The following is a 21,350-nucleotide window of genomic DNA, read 5'->3' on the forward strand; positions in this document are numbered from 1 at the left end:
ATTGTTATACTCTATAGGGGAAATGTGTACTGATGTGTCAAATAAAATGTAAAATTTTCTGATTTATATATTTTAAGGTTGCCTTAAAAATCCCACCGAATGTAAAGCATAAATCTCTTTGCATAGATCAGTAAGGATCTTATTGACATTACCAAATTACAGTACTTTGTTAGTACCTCTTTCTTAATGTGAATTAAAAAAAACTGGTGTTCCCAGCTACAGGCCTAAGTTCCACGTTCTTTGGCTGGCAATTATTGCTGCAGAGAGTTTGTTTTTAAACAGCAGCAAGATTAAAGGATCAAAAAATCTGCCCTGGTGCTCTTAATTAAAATCTTCAAAGAGAAAAAAAAGTTCTTAAAATAATAATGGACGCTGAAACAATTATTTGCATTAAAGAAATTTGTCATGTGAAAATAATCTTGGCTGCCACTGCTGATCGTCCTCTGAAAATGCTAGTTCCCAACCGGCCATTCTTGACCCTCTGGCTTTAGCAATTTTTGAGTCGCAGCTTATGGCCAGTGAGTCATGATGTATTGCACCCAGAGACAGCAGCTAGTCAACTAACATTTTTGAAAGGGCATTAGCATTGGCAGCTTCAGTATTATTCTTATAAACCAATTTTACAGTGTGTCCTTTACTATAGTCCATACCATTAGGTATCTCAGGGGAGTCATCCACTAGTAGAAATTAGGAGAAGACATTGATGCTGGTTCTCTTTTCTACTTCTGTATTTTTATTACACAGCTTCTCTTATGTTTTTTTATTTATTTCAGGTACTTCTATAGCGCTGTCAATTTACGCAGCACTTTACATATATATATTGAACATTCACATCAGTCCCTAACCCTCAAGGGGTGTACAATCTAAGTTCCCTAACTTACATTCATACATTAAATTTGATCTCATGTGCAGATCCTGAACCACTGAACAGAATACAGTTCCATTTTAAAAGATTCATTCACACAGTAAAAATTGATCCGTGTAATCTGTGTAACCCATTAACAGTATTGTAGGGAGAGGCAAAAACAGGAGAGCCAGTCCAGAGTGTTGCAGTTTAAAGTGTTATTTCAATACAGGGAACAAGCAAAATCTGTATGTTTACCCAATGCATTTTAGAGGCTCAAGGGTTTTTTTTCTTCAGGGCATCATTTATAGGTTGAATATCGGGAGACTCCAAAAGTTGGTGGATAATCAGGGTGAAATGGACAGTTAAGTTGGACATTTAATTGTATAGGCACTCTTATCAATAGCTGGTTGCTGCAACCTTCACTGATTATCCACCAACATCTGGAGTCCATCTTTTGATATTCTACCGATAGATCAAGCCCTGCTGAAAGGGTACTTTCAAGTCCCCAAAACTTGTTGGTTAAATTTACAGATTTTGCTAAAAGTTGGCCATAGACAGATTAAATCTCGGCCGATTCAGCAGGGACCAGCGGAGATTCAATCCATCTGTGAGCAAGACTGGCTGTACACTCTTGAACTTCATCATTGTGTTGTGGCACTTGTGTTATTACCTCTCCCTGCAGTACACAACATATCTGAGAGCCTTTCTGCTTGGGAGAGCTGCCAGCCTGTTGTCAACACACTGCATGCCACTATTTCAACACTCTCTGGTGGAAGCAAAGCCATTTTAGGGATCCAGTGCCACCCATCCTTCTCTCAAATGTGACAGGTTCTCTGTAGATGGATTTTGATGTCTAATCAAGTTACTAATATTTGAGATCTTTGCATTTAGGTTATTATAACTAATCTGCCAGGATGCTTTTAGAGCAAAGGAAAAGGGAGATTATGTGGAGATTATAGAGAAAATGCACAGGATTAATCAGTCCTCATAGATGCACTTGAATAAACAATTCTGTAAAATAAATCTGGCAGCAGTGCATGTTTGCATAAGCACTTATCCTGTACTATATGTACTTCTTTTTAGGTACAGTGGTAAAATTTACTTTTGTTGGCCTCAGAGATGCTCAAAGTCTGGCCCTTATCCCCATGTATAATTTATGTTATCAGATCTTCTAACTTTACTAAACAAGTAACATTTTATATAATTTTGCAGCAGAGTATCTTTTAGGATTCATAGGAATATAAAAAACTGAGCAAGAAACATAGGGGTTTATTTACTAAAACTGGAGATTGCAAAATAAGGCTCACGTCTGCATAGAAACAAATCAGCTTTCAGGTTTTATTTCCAAAGCTTGTTTTAATTGAACAAGCTGAGGTTAGTAGCTGATTGGTTTCTATGCAGAGCTGAGCCTGATTTTGCACTATCTACCTTTATTAAATAAACCCCATAGGGGGTTATTTTTATATTATTAGTCTATATTTTTGGGGTATATTTAGAGTTTAAAGAAAAAGAGAATAGAGGAAACCCACAAAAAAGAAAGCCAATAACAAAGATTGCAAGTGTTGATTCATTGTTCTTATTCAGCAACATTTTTTATAAAATGGTCTGTTATGGTAAACTATTTTTATTACTGACTAGGAAACTCCCTTGGTTAATGAGTCTCAATTTTTCATAGTGAACTTTTTTTTACTTTACTTTTGTTTAGGGGTTCGAGGGATGGCTTTGTTCTTCCATTCCCACGCCTGCAACCGAATTTGCAAAAGCATGGGGCTGACGCCATTCGACCTCTCCCCAAAGGAAAAATCAGTTCTGGAAAACAGCAGCAAGATGTTGGTAAATACCATTTTTTTTATATCTTTTTTATGAGGTTTCGACATAATTCTAAGCTGGGGTGCTCAACCTGTGGCCCACGGAGCCCTCTGATGCGGCCCTTGACCTCAAACCAGGGAAAGCGCATGCCTGAGATCTGCATAACATTGATTGTGATCTGGGCTTGCTGACCCACCATCCCAGATTATCATGCATTGAGCTGGCACAGGCAGTGGATGAAGGAGACGGCCACAGTGGGAGCAGGAGCTGCATAAGTCGATGCTTTCTCTGTGGCGCCAGCACCTGTCCCAGGAAGAGACAACAAGTGCACTTCACCTGGTACCTTTCTAGCAGCCTGGAGAGCGATGCCAGCAGATCTTATAAGAGGAAAGGAAGGTCAGTGTATTAAACATCGCATACATTGCTCTTTTGTAATGGGCATAAGCGAGAGGAAAAAAAAATTGTGACAACATGCTCAAAACCTCATATTCCTAAAAAACCTCTAGAAAGTTGTTACAATGTTCACATTTATTACAGGTATATGATCAATGCTATTAAGATATGTCACAGATAAAAAAAAAAAGACAATAACAAGGAACAGGAGATAAACAACAAATACATTAAACCATGTAGGGGTGTATAGCATGGTACCTTAATCTGTCATCTCATGAGTAAATACAATGGTGTATCACAAAGGAAGACTGAGAAATCAAGTGCATCACAACTTACAGTGAATCAGAGTAAATAGGATTGACCATGGTCACCACCAGATCTATAATGTATCCAAGTTGTCCAAATTTTTGTTGGTAAATACCTGTTTTATGTTTGGCTATACAAGATCAGATCTGTAAATGAAAGCTGCAGCTGGTGAGAGATTGGGCAGTGTCTATTTGATTCAATCACATCTGAGACCTACTTTAATTTTCCCCTCAATGCCAATGATCTTGGGTCAGTTTGGCTTGACTTGTTTCATCTCTGTGGAAAATAAATACAGACTTTTTGGAAATGCTCAGCTATGGATGTTCCCATTTCTTGGAAGTGGTCTCTGTTGATCCATTGACTTCTGGACTGGGTCAGGTACCTGTTGACCTGCAATATGAGATGAATTGTAGATGTAATGTCAGGAGGATAAAGTTGCAGCATTGGCTTGCTGTGGGCCTATTTGGGAAAAAGGTTATTCTTTCTGCTGCATACAGTGGGTACGAGAAGCCTTGTAATCTGGAGCGGTGTCTTGTAAAATGACAGCATTCCCGAACAGTCTCTTTTTCTGTTACAGCAATCTGCCCAGACAGTGGTGCGCGGCATAGAAGAGCGATGTGGCAGCAGTCGGGTGAGGACTATGTCAGGAAGCCGTCCACCTCTCCTGTCTCGCCTCTCAGAGAACTCTGCGGATGAGAACATGAGTGATATGACATTTGATTCTCTGCCAAGCTCCCCTTCCCCAGTCACCCCACAGGGCCACAGATTTGATGTGCATGGTAAGACCAACTTCCGTTAAAGGGATTGGTTCATACAAAGTATTTTCTTACCATTCCATCAACCAGTCCAGCATATTAGCTTATGTATCTGACTTGCTTGGTATTTAAGAAACAGTGTACCAGCTAAAATAAAACATCTTCATTCCAGTAAGAAAAGAAAAGAATGGCTGCACACCACCATAATGCCGTTCAATAGTTTATTCTGTCAAATCTTCAACAAGACAGCATAAGGATAAAATAGCAGTTTGTTGACACTTTTCACACATAATTGTGTTATTCATAGTTATAAATAAGTAAAATTTTTTGTGAAACGTGTGAACAAACTTATTTTGTATCCCTGTGCTGTCCTTTTGAAGATTTGACAGAATAAACTATAGAACAGCATTAGAGTTGTGTGCAGCCATTCCTTTCTTTTCTCACAGTATTGCAGTGGCAAGCCGTGGTGGGCATCCACATGAGAGCTGTGCAAGGCTAATGGCGTCTCACCTGGAGCAGTGATCTCTACTATGTTGGATACATTTTCAGTAGTTGTTGCTGTCCCTTTGAGCTTGTCATTAACTTCTTCCCACCTACATAACGCATATGTTCAGTGGCAAAATTGTGGCCTTTAATGTTCACACTCTGTACATATGACTCCATGGATGGCTGAGGGTTCCATGCAGAGAGTGTGCTCACTGCATGCTCCAAGTACAGTGACTGTCTCTGTATATATAGTCGGGAGCTGGTGGGACAGGCTCCTGATCATGTGACTACTGCTACAGCCGATCAGCCCGGAGTCTAAAGATCCACTTAAAGGGACATCGGGGCTGGGTGGAAAGTGGTTAAAAAGATAAAATCGCCCTCAAGTGGTAGTTAAACCCTCTTATCCTTTACAGCCTCCATGGCAACTGCAGATCCAACAAGGGCTAGGTTGGCAGCTTCCTTGAGGTGTGACAACTCACTTAAAGGGACATCGGGGCTGGGTGGAAAGTGGTTAAAAAGATAAAATCACCCTCAAGCAGTACTTAAACCCTCTTATCCTTTACAGCCTCCATGGCAACTGCAGATCCAACAAGGGCTAGGTTGGCAGCTTCCTTGAGGTGTGACAACTCACTTAAGGGGACATCGGGGCTGGGTGGAAAGTGGTTAAAAAGATAAAATCGCCCTCAAGCGGTACTTAAACCCTCTTATCCTTTACAGCCTCCATGGCAACTGCAGATCCAACAAGGGCCAAGTTGGCAGCTTCCTTGAGGAGTGGCTCATTGGCCTCCCGTTTGATAATTCCTGCATAGTTTCAGGGCAAATGCCACTTGGCAAATGAACCAATGTATTGTTTATCTGTCTGCAAGGATTGTCCCCATTCTAACCACCACTGTAAGAGTTTCATTCTATCTACCAACCACCGATGTAAGAGGCATTTTTTCCATTGATCCATCATTACTAGGTTTTAGTAAGGGTTCCTGCAGATTATTTTAAGGGTTCCTCTGGTCTGAAAATGTTGAGAGTATGCTGTAGAGTGTCAACTGCTGTTCTAGATGTGAGATTGTCGAAATCAGGAGAGGGTCATGACATGTCTATGAAAAGCTTCAATCTGGCTCCCTGAACAAAATTTTTTTCTAGGATTGATGAATTTCACATCAGAAATAACAGAGCACTTTCACACTATGCTACATATTTTTGCAGAGCACTGGATGGCACTGAATGTCACTGCCTTGCAACGCGCCATGCTGCTATGCAGGGACATGAATGAAATATCACTGCATCTATACAATGTGCTGAAATAAGCATCACACTGCCCCATTACCTCAGGGCAAAACTGACAGCTACCTACACTCCAGAACAGAGCATTTAACATAAGGGCAGTGTGAACAAGCCTTTAATCTTTTTGCACAAATAATAATTCTCTATTGTTAAAGGAAGACATTGCTTAGAATCTGCTAGATACAGATCTGAAGGTTCAAGGCTGTGGCAGGCATAATGGGGTAGATTTACTAAAACTGGAGCACTCAGAATCTGGTGCAGTTGTACATGGTAGCCAATCAGCTTCTAACTTCAGCTTGTTCATTTAAGCTTTGAAAATAAAACCTGGAAGCTGATTGGTTTCTATGCAGAACTGCACCAGATTTTGCACCATGCAGTTTTAGTAAATAACCCCTAATGTATTTTTTTTTTACTATGGAACCTAGTGAACACTGTGCCATGTCCTTCAGCTGTCTTTATTACATACATCTCTGCAGTTACTGAAAGATGGTCAGAGATAATTTTATAAAAGCAAGCGATTCTCCCAGCCTCAAGCTGTTTTTGCAATTATTTGTCAGTTTCTCTTCTTCTTTTGAATGATCACAAGCTCTTCAGGCAGTCAGTTTTCTTGGTTATCACACACAGAGAGATCTTCCAAATAGTTGTGAATGTTCCTTCAAAAACAAAAAAAAAATCCACATTGCAGTGTTGTCATGTTGTATCTTTTGCTTAATTATGTTCTAAGTAAAGTCGGAACTGTTTCAGGGTCAGTAACTCAGAATATTGAGGCTATTGGATCAGTATCACAGCCAAACTAGAATTTTCAAATGGAGAAATTTGCAATGGCAGCCTGCATATTTCTCCCAGCAGAGGTTTATGTGGATTATGTGGCATAAAATCTCTGCATTAAATGAATTTCCAGGTTTACGCTTTGCTTCTTGTACTCCACCTTCTGATATTTGTGGTTTAGGATTTCAAATGTGTGTTTCAGTGCCATCTGTAGGTGAAACCTGGTATCACAGATATTTAGAAATTATGCTGTTGTACTTGTTAGGCTTCGTTAACACCTGCATTTATATGCATTTAGAAGGCATCTCAAAATGCAAATAAACGCATGTAATAATTTTTCAAGGCTGCCAGTCACGCTACATGTTTACCTGCATTTTAAGTGCAGTTGGTTTAGTTGCATTTAGAGAAAATAAAATTCTGGATCATCCAGGATCCAGTTGGTACCTCTAAAATTCATATAAATGCATTTACTATTGTAATGTAGTAACTATTAATACTGAATATTTTACATACAGTTAGGATATTGTAATCATTAACAAAGCTTTAAAAATATATCTAGAGCACGATAAGTTATGGTGATGCTAATATCACTTTCTATTTTTGTTTCTCAAATCTTTGCTCAGTCAACAATTCACTTTTTGGAATGTTTTTTACACAAAACAGTTTACCTAGCTCTCATAATTATGTATTAAACCTTTTTATACAGGTTGGCCTATTTTCAATGAAGTTGATAATCTGGTACATGAAGATAATAACAGTCTGGATAGCCACAGAGTATGTTGCACTTGATTTTCTATGTTGTCAAATAGCAAAAATTTATTTTTTTATAGTTTTTTTGGTCAACAATTTGATTTTACATTTTGAAGGATTCCGAAAATGGCGGTGACAGCGGCTGTCCCAGTGAAAAAAGAAGTGAATCTGATGAAATGGAGCATCGAGTAAGTTCTAACTTTATTATTTTATATCCATATATTACTAATACATTTTGTGCATTCCTGTAATTTAATATATTTAACATAGAACTATCATGAGCATGTGAACTTGGCTTGATTTCAGCCAACTGCCATTTGAGATAGATTTCCAGAAGGGGCAGTCTGTCTACTTGTTTAGTACAGATTTCTTTTAAAATGAATCCCTAAAGTACTGTATAGGTAAAACCAAATGTTTTATCGATCTGTCCTGCATTCCTGGTGCTTGCCTTTGACAAGTGCTGGGAGCTGGAGACAGTTGCTCACTAGTAAAGCAGCCATCTCCTTGCTAGCTGTGCTTGCGCTCCTTGCTAGCAGTGTTGGGTGGCCATGTGCCAAGGGGGTTGCCATGTCCAACATTGCAGCTAATGTTACAGGGCACCTAGAAAAATAGGACAAAGAAATACATGTACTTTGTCCCAATGGGAACTGAATACTGTTGAAAAAAGTGATAATTCTTCTTTAAAACGCCTTTCATATGGCACATCTAGAATGCATTTAGTGAGGAGTGTATTTAGAATTTGTCCTGCCCTAGGCAACACAAAAAATCTGACAAATCACATCCCCCTGCCACCACCCAGCAATCCCCCCATGAGCGACAACCCCCCTCCATCCCCCCGGCCCACACACAATGGCCCCACGACCCACACCCTCCATCCCAACCCCTTCCTGGAGAGAGACTCACCATCACAGCAGCTCCCATGACTCCACTCTGCCGCCAAGCCCCAGTGCCCAGGTGAACCAGCATCCCTTCTTCTGGGGGACGATGCTGCCCTAACTCTGCTCTGCAGTCCAGCCCCAGTGCCCAGGAAAACCAGCATCCCTTCTTCATGGGCCCCACTGAAAGATGCCGCCGAAGGTGAACGCCTTGTTTGCCTCGTGGCAAACGTGCCCCTGCATTTAGAGGATTTAAAGGATTAAGTTAGTCCCTCTTTCCGGTAATGATTACTGTAAACAACCCGATGCCATGATTCTTAAGCTGGCCACACACAAAGCAAATTTTTGGTGAGTTCTCCAGCCAGCCAAAACCCTCTCAGTGGGTGACCCAGTCTGCCCCCTCCTGCCCAACATCTGTCGATTGAATATTCAAAAAAAGCCAGACAGAAAACTGTTGCCAAAATGGCACCTGCTTCCAATCAGATTTGAGCATTTTATCAGCTAGTGGAGCCGGCAGCAATATCCACAGCAGGAGATTTGTCTATCTACTCTGTGTAGCATGGATGGAGGAATCTTAGTTTTTTTTTTTTTCAACTTAACCCAAATTTATAATAGAATATGTACCAAAGGCTGCGGATTTTTGTGGGCGAATCCTCACTATTGACTATGATGTTATGTACATGGGTGCATCTAGTTAGCATCTTGTGTGTACTTTCTTCTCATCATACAGTAAGCTTTTTAGAAAGTTTAACAGTGATGCTAGTTGTCTCTTGACAAACAGTATTTTTAATCCCTGTTCATTTATTGACACAGACTCATGCAAATTATAACCGGAGAAGACTGGAATCAGAGTCCGAGGACAGCTTCGGCAAGGTATGTAGTAGTGAATCAATATGTCTTCCATAATCTTTCTCTACTCTTATCATTTCACTGTTACTTGTTTTTATTTTAGTCCTTAAAACAGCAGTACTGCTTAAAATTGCTTGTACCCATTTTCAGTTGTAAAAATTGTCATATATTTTCGTCCCTGTGCTAGCTTTAAAAAGGCTGTGTCAGGGGACAAAAAAAAAACTGGTGCAGGAATGAGGTGTCAGTGCCTAGAGGTGCATGCATGTGCTCACAGCAGCCTCCAAAACATCCACCACATGGTGGTGGACCAGTAGAGATGTAGGTGGGCTGCTTAGTGGCAAGCTCTTACACTGATTAGTTTTGTGAGAGCTAACTAAGGTTTAGCTAAGATAAAAGGATTTGGGAGGCTGTTGCAGTAACTGCCTGCACTTCTTACCTGTAGTGTTTGCACCCACTATTGCCAGAAGGGTCTCTTTAAGCCTTGCCATTAATGGCTCAGATAATACACAGCTTTTTGAGCACCATTCCTGCTTTTATAGTTGGCAATAAAGAACACAGGTATTTCCCATTGTACAGGATTATGTTTTTATTTGATTAGAAAAGCTCTCCGGAAGGAGGCCCAATCATTCTGTCCCTACTTGAATAAGGAGAAATGACTCTGCGTGCACCAATATCATCATTGGACAGTTTCCAAAGCTGGTACTAACAACTTGCACAAGGAGGGGCAGATATCTCCCTACCTGTAGTTCACAAGGAGATATCCTCCTGATTATGGCCACCTTTAGTCCTTTTTATAATTTCCAACTAAAACATTTTATGTCTTTAATGTCTAATCTGAAGATGTTTTTAAAGGGAATTTGCATTTTTACTTTAGTAAAAATGATTACCAGAAAAAAAACTGACAAGTAATTCTTTAATGTATAATTTGAGTCAGTGGCTCCAGAACTGCTTTCTATACATATTCTGGGTTGCTTCTCAGATTTCTTTTTTTTCTTAAAAATCTCAGGTTTTAAATGGAAGGGTGTATACTTTGAATGATTTAGGTGAAGCAGGTGGGTGTTTGTAAATGGTCCTATTCTGGAATATTGGCAATACAACAGAAGGATAGTACTGCTGTTTTAATTAATTCATCACATAATACATCACATCATCTTTTTGTTTCTAATTTCTTTTCTTCAACTAGAGCAAATGTCCCTTAAATAAGGCCTATGTGATCCCTAAAAACAACCCCCGGAATAAACTGGTGATTCTGCATGCTGCCCTGCCAAATTTTCCAATGAGTGCCATCTATGTTACTTAATGGTGCCATCTTTATTGTGTTGTTTGCACATGATTTGGATGGATACTTATATGATAACAAGAAGTGGCTAATGCATGGCTTTACAGTGCAGATTCCTAAAAATAATGCACAGATATCTGTTTATGAATAGCTAATATATATACCAACCAATCAGAAGTCAGCTTTGTCTGTCATGATTGGTTGTTGTGGTTTCCTTTGCTAAATAACACCAACATTGTCTCAAGTTGGTTGCATGATACATAAACTATATTTGCAAAAACATGTCATTTGTTTTGTGAACACAGTATAAATATTTAAAGCTGCTGTTGCTAGAATCAAACTGCCAATTATGTTACCTGCAAAGAAGATAGTAATGGAGAGCAATCGTCACCTGAAGACTCTTTACCAACTGGCAGTTCCGTAAGTATTGATTTGCTGGTACCCCATTGTACTCGGTGGTTTCTCCTGCCAACCCCTAACTCACTACAAGACAGGGTAGTGACAGGGGATGAATAGAACAAGCAAACTTGACACTCAAATCCTCAGAAGTGAACAGAGGCACCCATCACATAACCATGATGGCCAGACTTATAACAACCAGGGTATGGAAAGGGAAATGGCGATGCAGCCCTCCTCAGATTGGGGAAATCCAGCAATGTACAAAACATATACAACAGGGCGCAAATGCCTAGTGCATTACCCTTGACATTTTATTGTGCAAAACAAGTATAAAATATACTCACAAACCTTGCAAGCTTAAAAGCATAAAAATGCATAAAGCCAGTAGAAGAGTCCACTCTCCAACTCCACCTGGAGACAAGACATTTCGGGGATCCAGTCCCCTTCCTCAAAGCTATAACTCTGAGGGAGGGTACTGGATCCCTGAAACGCATTAGTGGCTTGTTGTCATCTCGTCTCCAGGTGGAGAGTGGATTCTTTTACGTGGCTTTATGCATTTTTATGCTATTAAGCTTGCAATGTTTGTGAGTATATTTTATACTTGTTTTGCACAATAAAATGTCAAGGGTAATGCACTAGGCCAGGGGTATTGAATTAAAATTCACCGTGGTCCAGGCAGTAAAATGTTCATCCATCAGAGGTCCGAATCTCATGTAGGCCCCTGTGGTGCATTTTTGTGTACACCAAACCACGTGTTGCTGTGAACTTTGCTGTGAATTTTGAAAAACAAAAAGGGACTTCTTTGTGTTTCTCAAGGTGATGAGTGTCCTCAGCTCCCCCTTTACATCACCCCCCCCCCCTCCACCCCTTTCACAGTAGTGTTCTCACACTTACCACTTTCCCCCACTTTAATGTCCTCAGCCCCCACACACCGCAGTCCTCAGCCACCCCCCCCCCCCCACACACACACACACACTTTAATGTTCTCTGCCACCACACACACATTTAAATTCTCAGCTCCTCCACTTTAATTTTAATGTCCTCCCCCCCCCCCCCCCCACATTCAGTCCTCAGCCCCCCCCCCCCCCCCCCACATTCAGTCCTCGCCTCCTTTTCACATCAGCCCCCCTTCACTGTAATGTCCTTAGCCCCTTTAACTTTGCCCCACCCACAAACACTCCTAACCTTACACAGACAGTGATTGCTTGCTAAAACTGCCCTTCATCCTAGCAACCAATCACCTGCTTGATAAACTCGGGCAGCTCCCGCCCTCCATTCAGAACTGTCCTGTCTCTCGCTGTCAGCTCTGTGAGGATACCGAAAGATGGCTGGGGGAAGAAAAGGCTCCTAAATGGCGGGACTGCATGGGCCCGGAGGGGATAGTGACTCGGTCCGCAATTTGGTGATGCCTGCACTAGTCTGTTGTTTATGTTTTGTATAGTAACAGGGGATGACAGAAGAAACCACAGAGTTCAGTGGTGGGACCAATCATTCAGACAACCGAAGTGTTGGTTTCCAAAGATTCTAGGTGACTGTTCTTCATTGCAGTGTTGAATTCACTGAAAATGTATTATATTTACTTGTACTGACAGTCTGATTTTAGCAACAGAGAAACTTTAACAATTATTTAGGTTGGTTCAGTTATACCTGTTTAAATTCAGTATGCATGTTATTTTAGTTTGTTTAAATGTCGTTAATGTAAACCATATAGCCACCTGAGTATATGGTGGGAAAATGCATTAGAGGTTACCTTCAATAAAATGCACATGCCATCATGAGATCAAAAGATCTAGGCCATCAGAATTGTGTGAAAATCTCAGCTTTCTCTAGGTTGAGCTTGGCCTCTCCCTTCATGCCTTCCAAATCTAACTATTGGTTAGTAAAGTAGCCCATTGCATTTAAAGACTAGTAGGGAGGTGAACAAGGCAGAGCTAGTCATAACTTTACAGGAAAAATCTGGATTTGCTTATAAATCCTAATTTACTAACAAATCTAATTTGAAGCTTTCCTCAGATCTAACCTCTGCTTATGAATTTTTCCACCATATCCTTTATTCCTAATTGCGCAGGTTTAATTTAAAGCTCTAAACTTCAAGGTGAAAATTTGAAGTTTCTATGCGAGTGGATATGCATGAGTAATATGTGATTTTATATTTGTTCAAACAAATGTTCAGAAAAGTAGCAGCAGAGCCTACTTGATATTGTATAGTTGTGTTTTGTTTTTTTTTAAACATTTTGCATTCTGATTAGCCCTGTAGCCATTTTCCATCTGAGCTCACATGCTCCCTGTGTGCCACATAAAATATCTGAGATAAACCAATGATGAGGTTCATAAATGATATAGAGTTTGAAATAAATTGTTCAATATCAGTGTTTGATAATGATACAAAGCTAAGGAGGGCAATAACTTCACAGCAGGATATAGCAACTTTACAAAAAGACCTCAATAAAATAGAGGAGTGGGCAGCTATATGGCAGATAAGGTTTAATATTGAAAAATGTAAAGTAATGCACTTGGGGGGTAAAAACATGAATGCAAGTTATCGCTAGGGGGAGAACCTCTGGGGGAATCTAGAATGGAAAAAGATTACACCATTTTTTGCTATATAGCGCTGCACTAGTTTAACTGACAATTGCGTGGTCATGCAATGCTGTGCCCAAATTAAATTTATGTCCTTTTTTCACACAAATAGAGCTTTTTTTTGGTGGTATTTGATCACCTGTGCACTTTTTATTTTTCACGTTATAAACAAAAAAAAGACCAAAAAATTTGAAAAAAAAAACGATATTTTCTCATTTCTGTCAGAAAAAATATCACAAAACCTCAAATTTCGTCCTAAATTTAGGCCAAAATGTATTCTGCTACATGTTTTTGGTGAAATAAATCCCAATAAGTGTATATTGATTGCTTTGTGTGAAAGTTATAGTATCTACAAACTATGGTATAGATAATGGAATCTACACAGCCACATATCACTTACTCTTTTAACCACCTGAAGACTAAGCCTTTTCTGACACTTTTTGTTCACATGAAAAAAATCTGTATTTTTTGCTAGGAAATTACTTTGAACCCCCAAACATTATATATTTTTTAAAGAAGACACTCTAGTGAATAAAATGGTAGGTGCTGCAATTTATTTATTCACATAGTACTCGCGCAGCAATTTTTCAAACGCAAAATTTTTTTAAAAATACACTTTTTTTTACTTTTAATGCACAAAAACACAATATATTGGGCAATTATTTGGTGTATCAGAAAAGATGGTATGTTGAGTAAATAGATACCAAACATGACATGCTTTAAAACTGCACATGCCCCGTGCAATGGCGACAAGCTGCATACATTTTTAATATCCATAGACAATGCTTACCATTTTAGATTTACAGAGGAGATCTACTGCTGGAATGACTGCCCTTGATCTGACGTTCGTGGCGATACCTCTCATGCATGGTGCAACCGCTGTTTACATACTGGCACAAGGTCAACGCTCATGCACTTAGGTGCACGCGCGGGGGGCGAGGATGGGTTTTTTTTCTGTTTTTTTTTAATGATAATTTGATTCTTTAAATTATTTTTACACTGTCCCTTTAATTTTTTTTTTGATCACTTTTAATGCTATCACAGGGAACACAAATATCCCCTTTAATTTCAATGGGCATTGTTATATATTCTTTTTTGAGAAATCTGGGGTCTATCAGACTCTAGATATCTCCTCTGCCCTTACATTATCTAATCTCACCAAGATCGGTATGATCAGATGCTTTCCCAATTTACAAATGGCGCTGTTTATATCCTGCGCAACTGAAGTGATGAAATGCTCGTAGCTTCTGATTTCTTAGACTATAGAGATGATTAGCACCATTCTGGTCTCCAATCAGCTCAATGGTCAGCTGGCAGAAACACCGGCTGCATTCTCAGGTTCCCCTGATGGCACGGGACTTCCCAAGAAGGCAGCGGGGGAGGGGGGCATCTTCTCCTACTGCTTGTAAAAGCAATCCTGCAGCTAATTAGTCACTGGGATTGGTTTTACATGAAAGCCGATCGCCAGCTGAAAAAATCGATACCAGGATGATGCCTGGTATAACCACTCAAAATCCAGTGATGTACCAGTATGCTGCTGGTCCTTGTTGGGTTGTATATGCTGGTTTTTTTTTTTTTTTTTTTTTTTTTTTTTATGCATCCTGTGGATGAAGAAATCTCTGTCAGAAAGAGTGTGAAATGTGAAATGTGCCAAAAAATATTATAAAAAATATTATAAAATATATATGCTGAAGCATAGGGGCCATCCACTCACTGGCCATCCCAGGCCCCCATGCTTCCAGATGTGCCAATTCCAAGATTATACAAATGTCTAAATGGTGACACGCTTGAATAAAAATTGTCCACGCATAAGTGGTACCCCATATGGAAAAGGATGACACCAAGTCCCAAACTATCTTGCCACTGCTCCCCATGTAGTCTGGGCATCCGAGGGGCTCCACGTGACTATCTTTTCCCTTGTAAATCCAAAACTTATAAGTATAGCCTGTTGTCCTCTCACAGGTCTTATACAGTGGGGCAAAAAAGTATTTAGTCGGCCACCAATTGTGCAAGTTCTCCCACTTAAAAAGATGAGAGAGGCCTGTAATTGGCATCATAGGTAGACCTCAACTATGAGAGACAAAATGAGAAAAAAAATCCAGACAATCACATTGGCTGATTTGGAAAGAATTTATTTGCAAATTATGGTGGAAAATAAGTATTTGGTCAATATCAAAAGTTCATCTCAATACTTTGTTATATATCCTTTGTTGGCAATGACAGAGGTGGTGATGTTGCCACCCCCATGCTTCACAGTAGGTATGGTGTTCTTTGGATGCAACTCAGCATTCTCTCTCCTCCAAATACGACGAGTTGTGTTTCTACCAAACAGCTCTATTTTTGTTTCATCTGACCATATGACATTCTCCCAATCCTCTTCTGGATCATCCAAATGCTCTCTAGCAAACCTCAGATGGGCCCGGACATGTACTGGCTTAAGCAGGGGGACACGTCTGGCACTGCAGGATCTGAGTCCCTGGCGGCGTAGTGTGTTACTGATGGTAGCCTTTGTTACGTTGGTCCCAGCTCTCTGCAGGTCATTCACTAGGTCCCCCGGTGTGGTCCTGGGATTTTTGCTCACCGTTCTTGTGATCATTTTGACCCCACGGGGTGAGATCTTGCGTGGAGCCCCAGATCGAGGGAGATTATCAGTGGTCTTGTATGTCTTCCATTTTCTAATTGTTGCTCCCACAGTTGATTTGTTCACACCAAGCTGCTTGCCTATTGCAGATTCAGTCTTCCCAGGCTGGTGCAGGTCTACAACTTTGTTTCTGGTGTCCTTTCGATAGCTCCTTGGTCTTCACCATAGTGGAGTTTGGAGTGTGACTGTTTGAAGTTGTGGACAGGTGTCCTTTATACTGATAACAAGTTCAAACAGGTGCCATTGATACAGGTAATGAGTGCAGGACAGAGGAGCCTCTTAAAGAAGAAGGTACAGGTCTGTGAGAGCCAGAAATCTTGCTTGTTTGTAGGTGACCAAATACTTATTTTCCACCATAATTTGCAAATAAATTCTTTCCAAATCAGCCAATGTGATTGTCTGCATTTTTTTTCTCATTTTGTCTCTCATAGTTGAAGTCTACCTATGATGCCAATTACAGGCCTCTCTCATCTTTTTAAGTGGGAGAACTTGCACAATCGGTGGCTGACTAAATACTTTTTTGCCCCACTGTACATCTTGACCCCATATCTGGCACACTTTCTGGGGAGAAATTGTTTGAGTGCAAGGTGGCCAGAAAAATTAATGAGGGACTCAACAATGCATATGTTTTGCTGGGGAGTATAAACATCTGCAAATTTTTGGTTAAGGTGATTTACAAGGGGCCGAATTTTGTGGAGCCAGTCAAATTCATGGTCACCCTGTGGACGACAGAGTGTATTGTCATTGAAATGCATAAAACACATAATATTCTCATATCTATGCCTGGTCATGGCAGCAGAGAACACAGGCATATGATGAATCAGGTCTGTGGACCAATACAACCACAATTCATTTTTTTTAGTAATGCCCATGTGGAGGGTTAGGCCCAAAAAAACTTTAAATTCAGAAACCGTAATGGGTTTCCAATTTGTGTTGACGGCAATAAACTGTTGTGCATATAAATTGCTTTGATCCACAATCAATGCATACAGATCTTCTGTGAAAAGCAGCTCCAAAAAAATCAAGGGGAGTATTTAAATTTGCTGTTTCCACCTGAATTCCGGGTTTGGCTGTGAATGGGGGAAGTACGGGTGCTGCAGAATTTGTGGGCTACTAATCGGGATTTACAAGCACATCTGGAAGGATACTGTGGGCTCAATGTGCCTGTGTGCCAATTCTTGGTGGCTGCGGGATACTACTTGTGCTCGCCACTGCACCAGCTTGTACTGCACTTGAGGGATTTGCCAAGTCACCAAGTGATACTGCAGTGCTGGAATGTGAAAGACCAGGATGTACTAGGCCGCTGGTGCTCGCCAGTTCACAAGAAGGTAGAGAGGCACTAGTACTGGCATTCTGCTGCATATGAGAGTCATCATGCGATTGTAACATCTCAGCAACCTGGGAACAAGGTCAGGTACGCCTGATCTTAGCAGGGACCTCTTCTCCATCGTCTGAGCTATCTGTCAGGGTGCTGCTGCTGTCTACAGGTTCGTATTCTAAGGCTGGTTGTGTCAGTTAGTCTTCCCCTTTGCTCTCATCTGGCATGCTCAGAATCCTGTAGGCCTCTTCACTAGAGTACCTTTCCATTGACATTTTGGCCATTACAAAAAAAGAACATTGGGGAACTGGAGAAAGTACAGAGAAGGGCAACCAAACTGATAAGAGGCATGGAGGAGCTCAGCTATCAGGAAAGATTAGAGGAACTGAATTTATTCTCTCTTGAGAAGAGATTAAGGGGGGATATGATCAACATGTATAAATAAATCAGTGGTTCATATAGTGAGTTTGGTGTAGAGCTATTCACCCTGAGGTCATCACAGAGGACAAGGGGGCATCTGGAAGAAAAGAAATTTAATTTCCAAACACAGAAAGGTTTCTTCACAGTGAGAGCTGTGACAATGTGGAATAGACTCCCTCAAGAGTTGGTTCTGGCCTGCTCAGTGGATTGCTTTAAAAAGGCCTGGATTCTTTCTTAGATACACAGAATATAACTGGATACTAACACTTATAGGTAAAGTTGATCCAGGGAATATCCGATTGCCTCTCTGGGGATCAGGAAAGAATCTTTTTCCCTGCAAGAGCAAGGATCATGCTTTGCTGGGTTTTTTTGCCTTCCTCTGGATCAACTGTGGCACCAAAACAATCTATTCAGTTTTTATGCAGTGAAGCAGGCCCTTTCACTACATATTGACACTATTGGTGACACTATTGTTGAGATATATTTGACAGTATTGGTAAGATACCAATCAGCAGGTCAGCAAGTGTGCCTTCCCCCCTTCATGCTGTGGCCATTACCTTTGTTTTGAATTTTTGCAGAATGAGAACATCAGGACCACTGAACCCTGTAAAGCAGGGGTGTCCAAACTTTTTTCAAAGAGGGCCAGATTGGATGAAGTGAACATGGTGGAGGGCCGAACATTTTTCCAAACATTCTTTGAACCATTACAATTAAATGCAAATAAATTATTTTATGCCAAGTTAATTGCAAACGACATACTTTTCATTTCATAACATTAAGATCAACTGACAGCTGAGTTTTCACAATGTATTGAAAATAAATAAAAAAAAAAACTTACCTGCACTAATGTGAAGGGTGAAAAAGGTAGCTGGAGCTGAAGTCTCTGCTCGGCAGCCGGGAGGGGAAGAGAAACACACTTCACGCTGGAAGCCCGGCCCTGACGTCACCGCCCTCTGTCGCTCCCAGCGCGGCGCAGTCACGCATGTGCACTGCTCTCAAGCAGAAGACTGTCTGCCACAGAAGGGAAGGCCGTGCGACAGCCGCATTTACACAGACCAGGGAGAACGCGCCGCAGTCAGGCATGCGCACTGCCCTCTGCTCTCAAGCAGAAGACTGTCTGCCATAGAAGGGAGGGCCGTGGGAGGGCCACATTACACAGAGCAGGGAGGGCTGTTGGAGGGCCGTATTAAACCGACCCCCGGGCCGTAAATGGCCCGCGGGCCGGACTTTGGACATGCCTGCTGTAAAGAGTTCAGTATTGTCAGATTATCTGTTCTTACCTAATTTAAGCAAAAATAGTTGGGGCAAAGATCAAATCGGGAAGCTTAGGAAAGAAAATCTTGTTGTTATGATACCATAGAGATAAATTTGTATTTTTTTTACAATGCCTAAAGTGTATGGAAATGCAAAACTTTTTTTTTCTAGATTTTTGGTAGGTGTGGCAGGGTTAGACGCCTGTCAAGTTATTGCTGTTTGTGTCTCTGTTGAGGAGATTTTTTTTTTTTCTCCTGGAAACCATTGTTACCAAGCTACCAGAAATGCACCAAATATCTGTGCCATTTTGGGTTCTCCATTTTGCACAGCTGTTGGCTCTCTTTTGTCAGTACAACCACTAACAATCGGATGATCGCTATCTCAGCTCTAATATAGTAATTGCATACAGGCTGGAAACTTCGTTAAGACAAATTATAGCCTTCAGCTAGAAGATCAGTACTGCTAGCTTCAGGTGGCAGTGTTCATCTGCTGTGCTATTTATTTAAAAGTGTAACTGTCACATACAGTTATAAAAAATTATTTTTTTTACACTTTGTGCATTTTTCAATCTATAATAAAAACTGATCACAGTATTTTTCCAAAAAAACATGAACCAAAAAAAGCCTTTTATGTCATTTAAAAATATATATACGAATGAAAATCAGTGATAGAGTAATTGTTAGGTTAACTGACACATGCTGATGCTGCTAAATTGGGTATGGAAATCTAGGTAACAATAACCTGTGGTCATAAAAGTGTTGCTATATGCGGGCAGTCTTTATACAGGAATGTAGTTGTACTGTGCGCTAATTTCTATTTAGATACCGTAGATTAAACTAATTCTCTCTCTTTGATTCTTTCAGGTGACAGTAGAGAAGTGGAACCAGTTTCATGCAGACCGTGTGCATATTCATCGACCTTCCTGTGTTGCAGTTGAAATGCAAAGGCTTAATGCCCTTGATCTTGAAAAGAAGATTGGAAAGTCCATTCTTGGGAAGGTAAAATTTTGAAGAATACAATATGAAATCATAAAAAAGGGGATAGTTCCAGAAGCAAACACATTACACAGTTTTGTTGTATAGTTCCCAGCAGTTGCCTTACCTGTATCTGCATTTTAAGTTTTTAAAGTTGAAAGTAGTACCAGCAAAGTTGACTGACCTTGAGTGAAAGCTCAATTCCAAAGTAATAGTTTTAGAAACATCCAAATTTTTACACAAATCTCAACTTTTTAAGTTTAGCCTAACCCCCTCCATTGTACATTCACAAGCCTACCTTTTTCAGTTTCCCCTTGTATTATAGGTCCAGTAAGGGGTGTTGAAAGGCAGTAGGGGTTAGGCCAAGCACAACTTACAGGAATGTAGACATTTTGACATTACCTTCGAGCTGCCTGTATATCTGGATCTATCACTATTACATTCAGTTTTCACTAAAATAAATTTTTGGCTAAGCACTTTTAATCCTATTATCTGTTTTCCTTATCTAGGCTGGTAAAACGTTAACTTTGATTTGCTAAAACTTAGCATGTTAAGGGCCGTGTCACACTGGTGATTTATTTGCAGCAATCCATTTTCTTTTTGTTTTTTTAACCTCCCTAACGGTATTCCCGAGTGTAGCTCGGGGTAAAATGTCTGTACCAAAAGCGGTAACCCCGAGCTACACTCAGGCTTACCATGCGGCGCTGCATAGAGAGTCCCTGCAGCACTTACCTTGTCCTTCACTCCTGCGATGTGTCCCCTGCAGCGTCCCAGGCCATCTCCTCCGGCTGATGCCGGCATCTGGCTCCTGTGTACCGGTCCCTGTGACGTCGGGACGTACGGGCGCCGCCGGCGGTGGCGGGAAATTTGAAAATTTAAAAAAAAATGTCATTTTTTTCAAAACGATTTTACATAGTAAAACATTGCTGTTTCAACCCATTTCACATACATTTTGTCCCTAGTGCTCTGTCCTGTCCCCTGTCTGCATTTTGACTGTTCTTTCTGCCTGGAAACTTAGAAATGTCCATGGCGTCCAAAAAGTGTCCCTTTAGGTCAAAAGCGGGTTTAGATCAGCTAGAGAACAGCGATAGTAAATCAGAACTACTTGCAGAATTGAGTGATAATGATTTGTGGAGAAATTCGTCATCAGACACTGAAAACGATTTTGCGACTTTGCTCAGCGATGTGCGAACTTGGCTCTATATTTCAAATTTCAGTGTTTTTGTTTGATTATATTATTGAATTAAATGTAATATTATTATATTATTTTTTATGATTATTTATTAAATTATAATTTATGATTTTGTGTTTCAAATTTTATCATACCCGGGATGTTTAATAGACTCTTGTTCGGACAGATTTCAGTGAG

General features: G+C 40.4%; 1 protein-coding gene across 3 annotated transcripts in view; it reads left to right on the forward strand.

Moving 5' to 3' along the window:
* The window catches only part of EEF2K (eukaryotic elongation factor 2 kinase), a 162,512-nt gene that overhangs the window by 126,091 nt on the left and 15,071 nt on the right, over positions 1–21,350 (forward strand). For 2 of the 3 annotated variants that reach the window (XM_089674796.1, XM_089674797.1), the window contains 7 exons: positions 2,553–2,680; positions 3,933–4,134; positions 7,349–7,416; positions 7,509–7,580; positions 9,081–9,140; positions 10,300–10,359; positions 19,871–20,005. In XM_089674796.1, the coding sequence (XP_089530922.1) occupies positions 2,553–2,680; positions 3,933–4,134; positions 7,349–7,416; positions 7,509–7,580; positions 9,081–9,140; positions 10,300–10,359; positions 19,871–20,005 (725 nt within the window). The remainder of the gene's footprint in view (positions 1–2,552; positions 2,681–3,932; positions 4,135–7,348; positions 7,417–7,508; positions 7,581–9,080; positions 9,141–10,299; positions 10,360–19,870; positions 20,006–21,350) is intronic. The other variant, XM_089674798.1, reaches the window with a different exon arrangement.

This window comes from Staurois parvus, unplaced genomic scaffold (genome assembly GCF_062004578.1).
Source record: "Staurois parvus isolate SC_StPar_1 unplaced genomic scaffold, SC_StPar_1.0 ptg000152l, whole genome shotgun sequence".
Classification (NCBI taxonomy): domain Eukaryota; kingdom Metazoa; phylum Chordata; class Amphibia; order Anura; family Ranidae; genus Staurois; species Staurois parvus.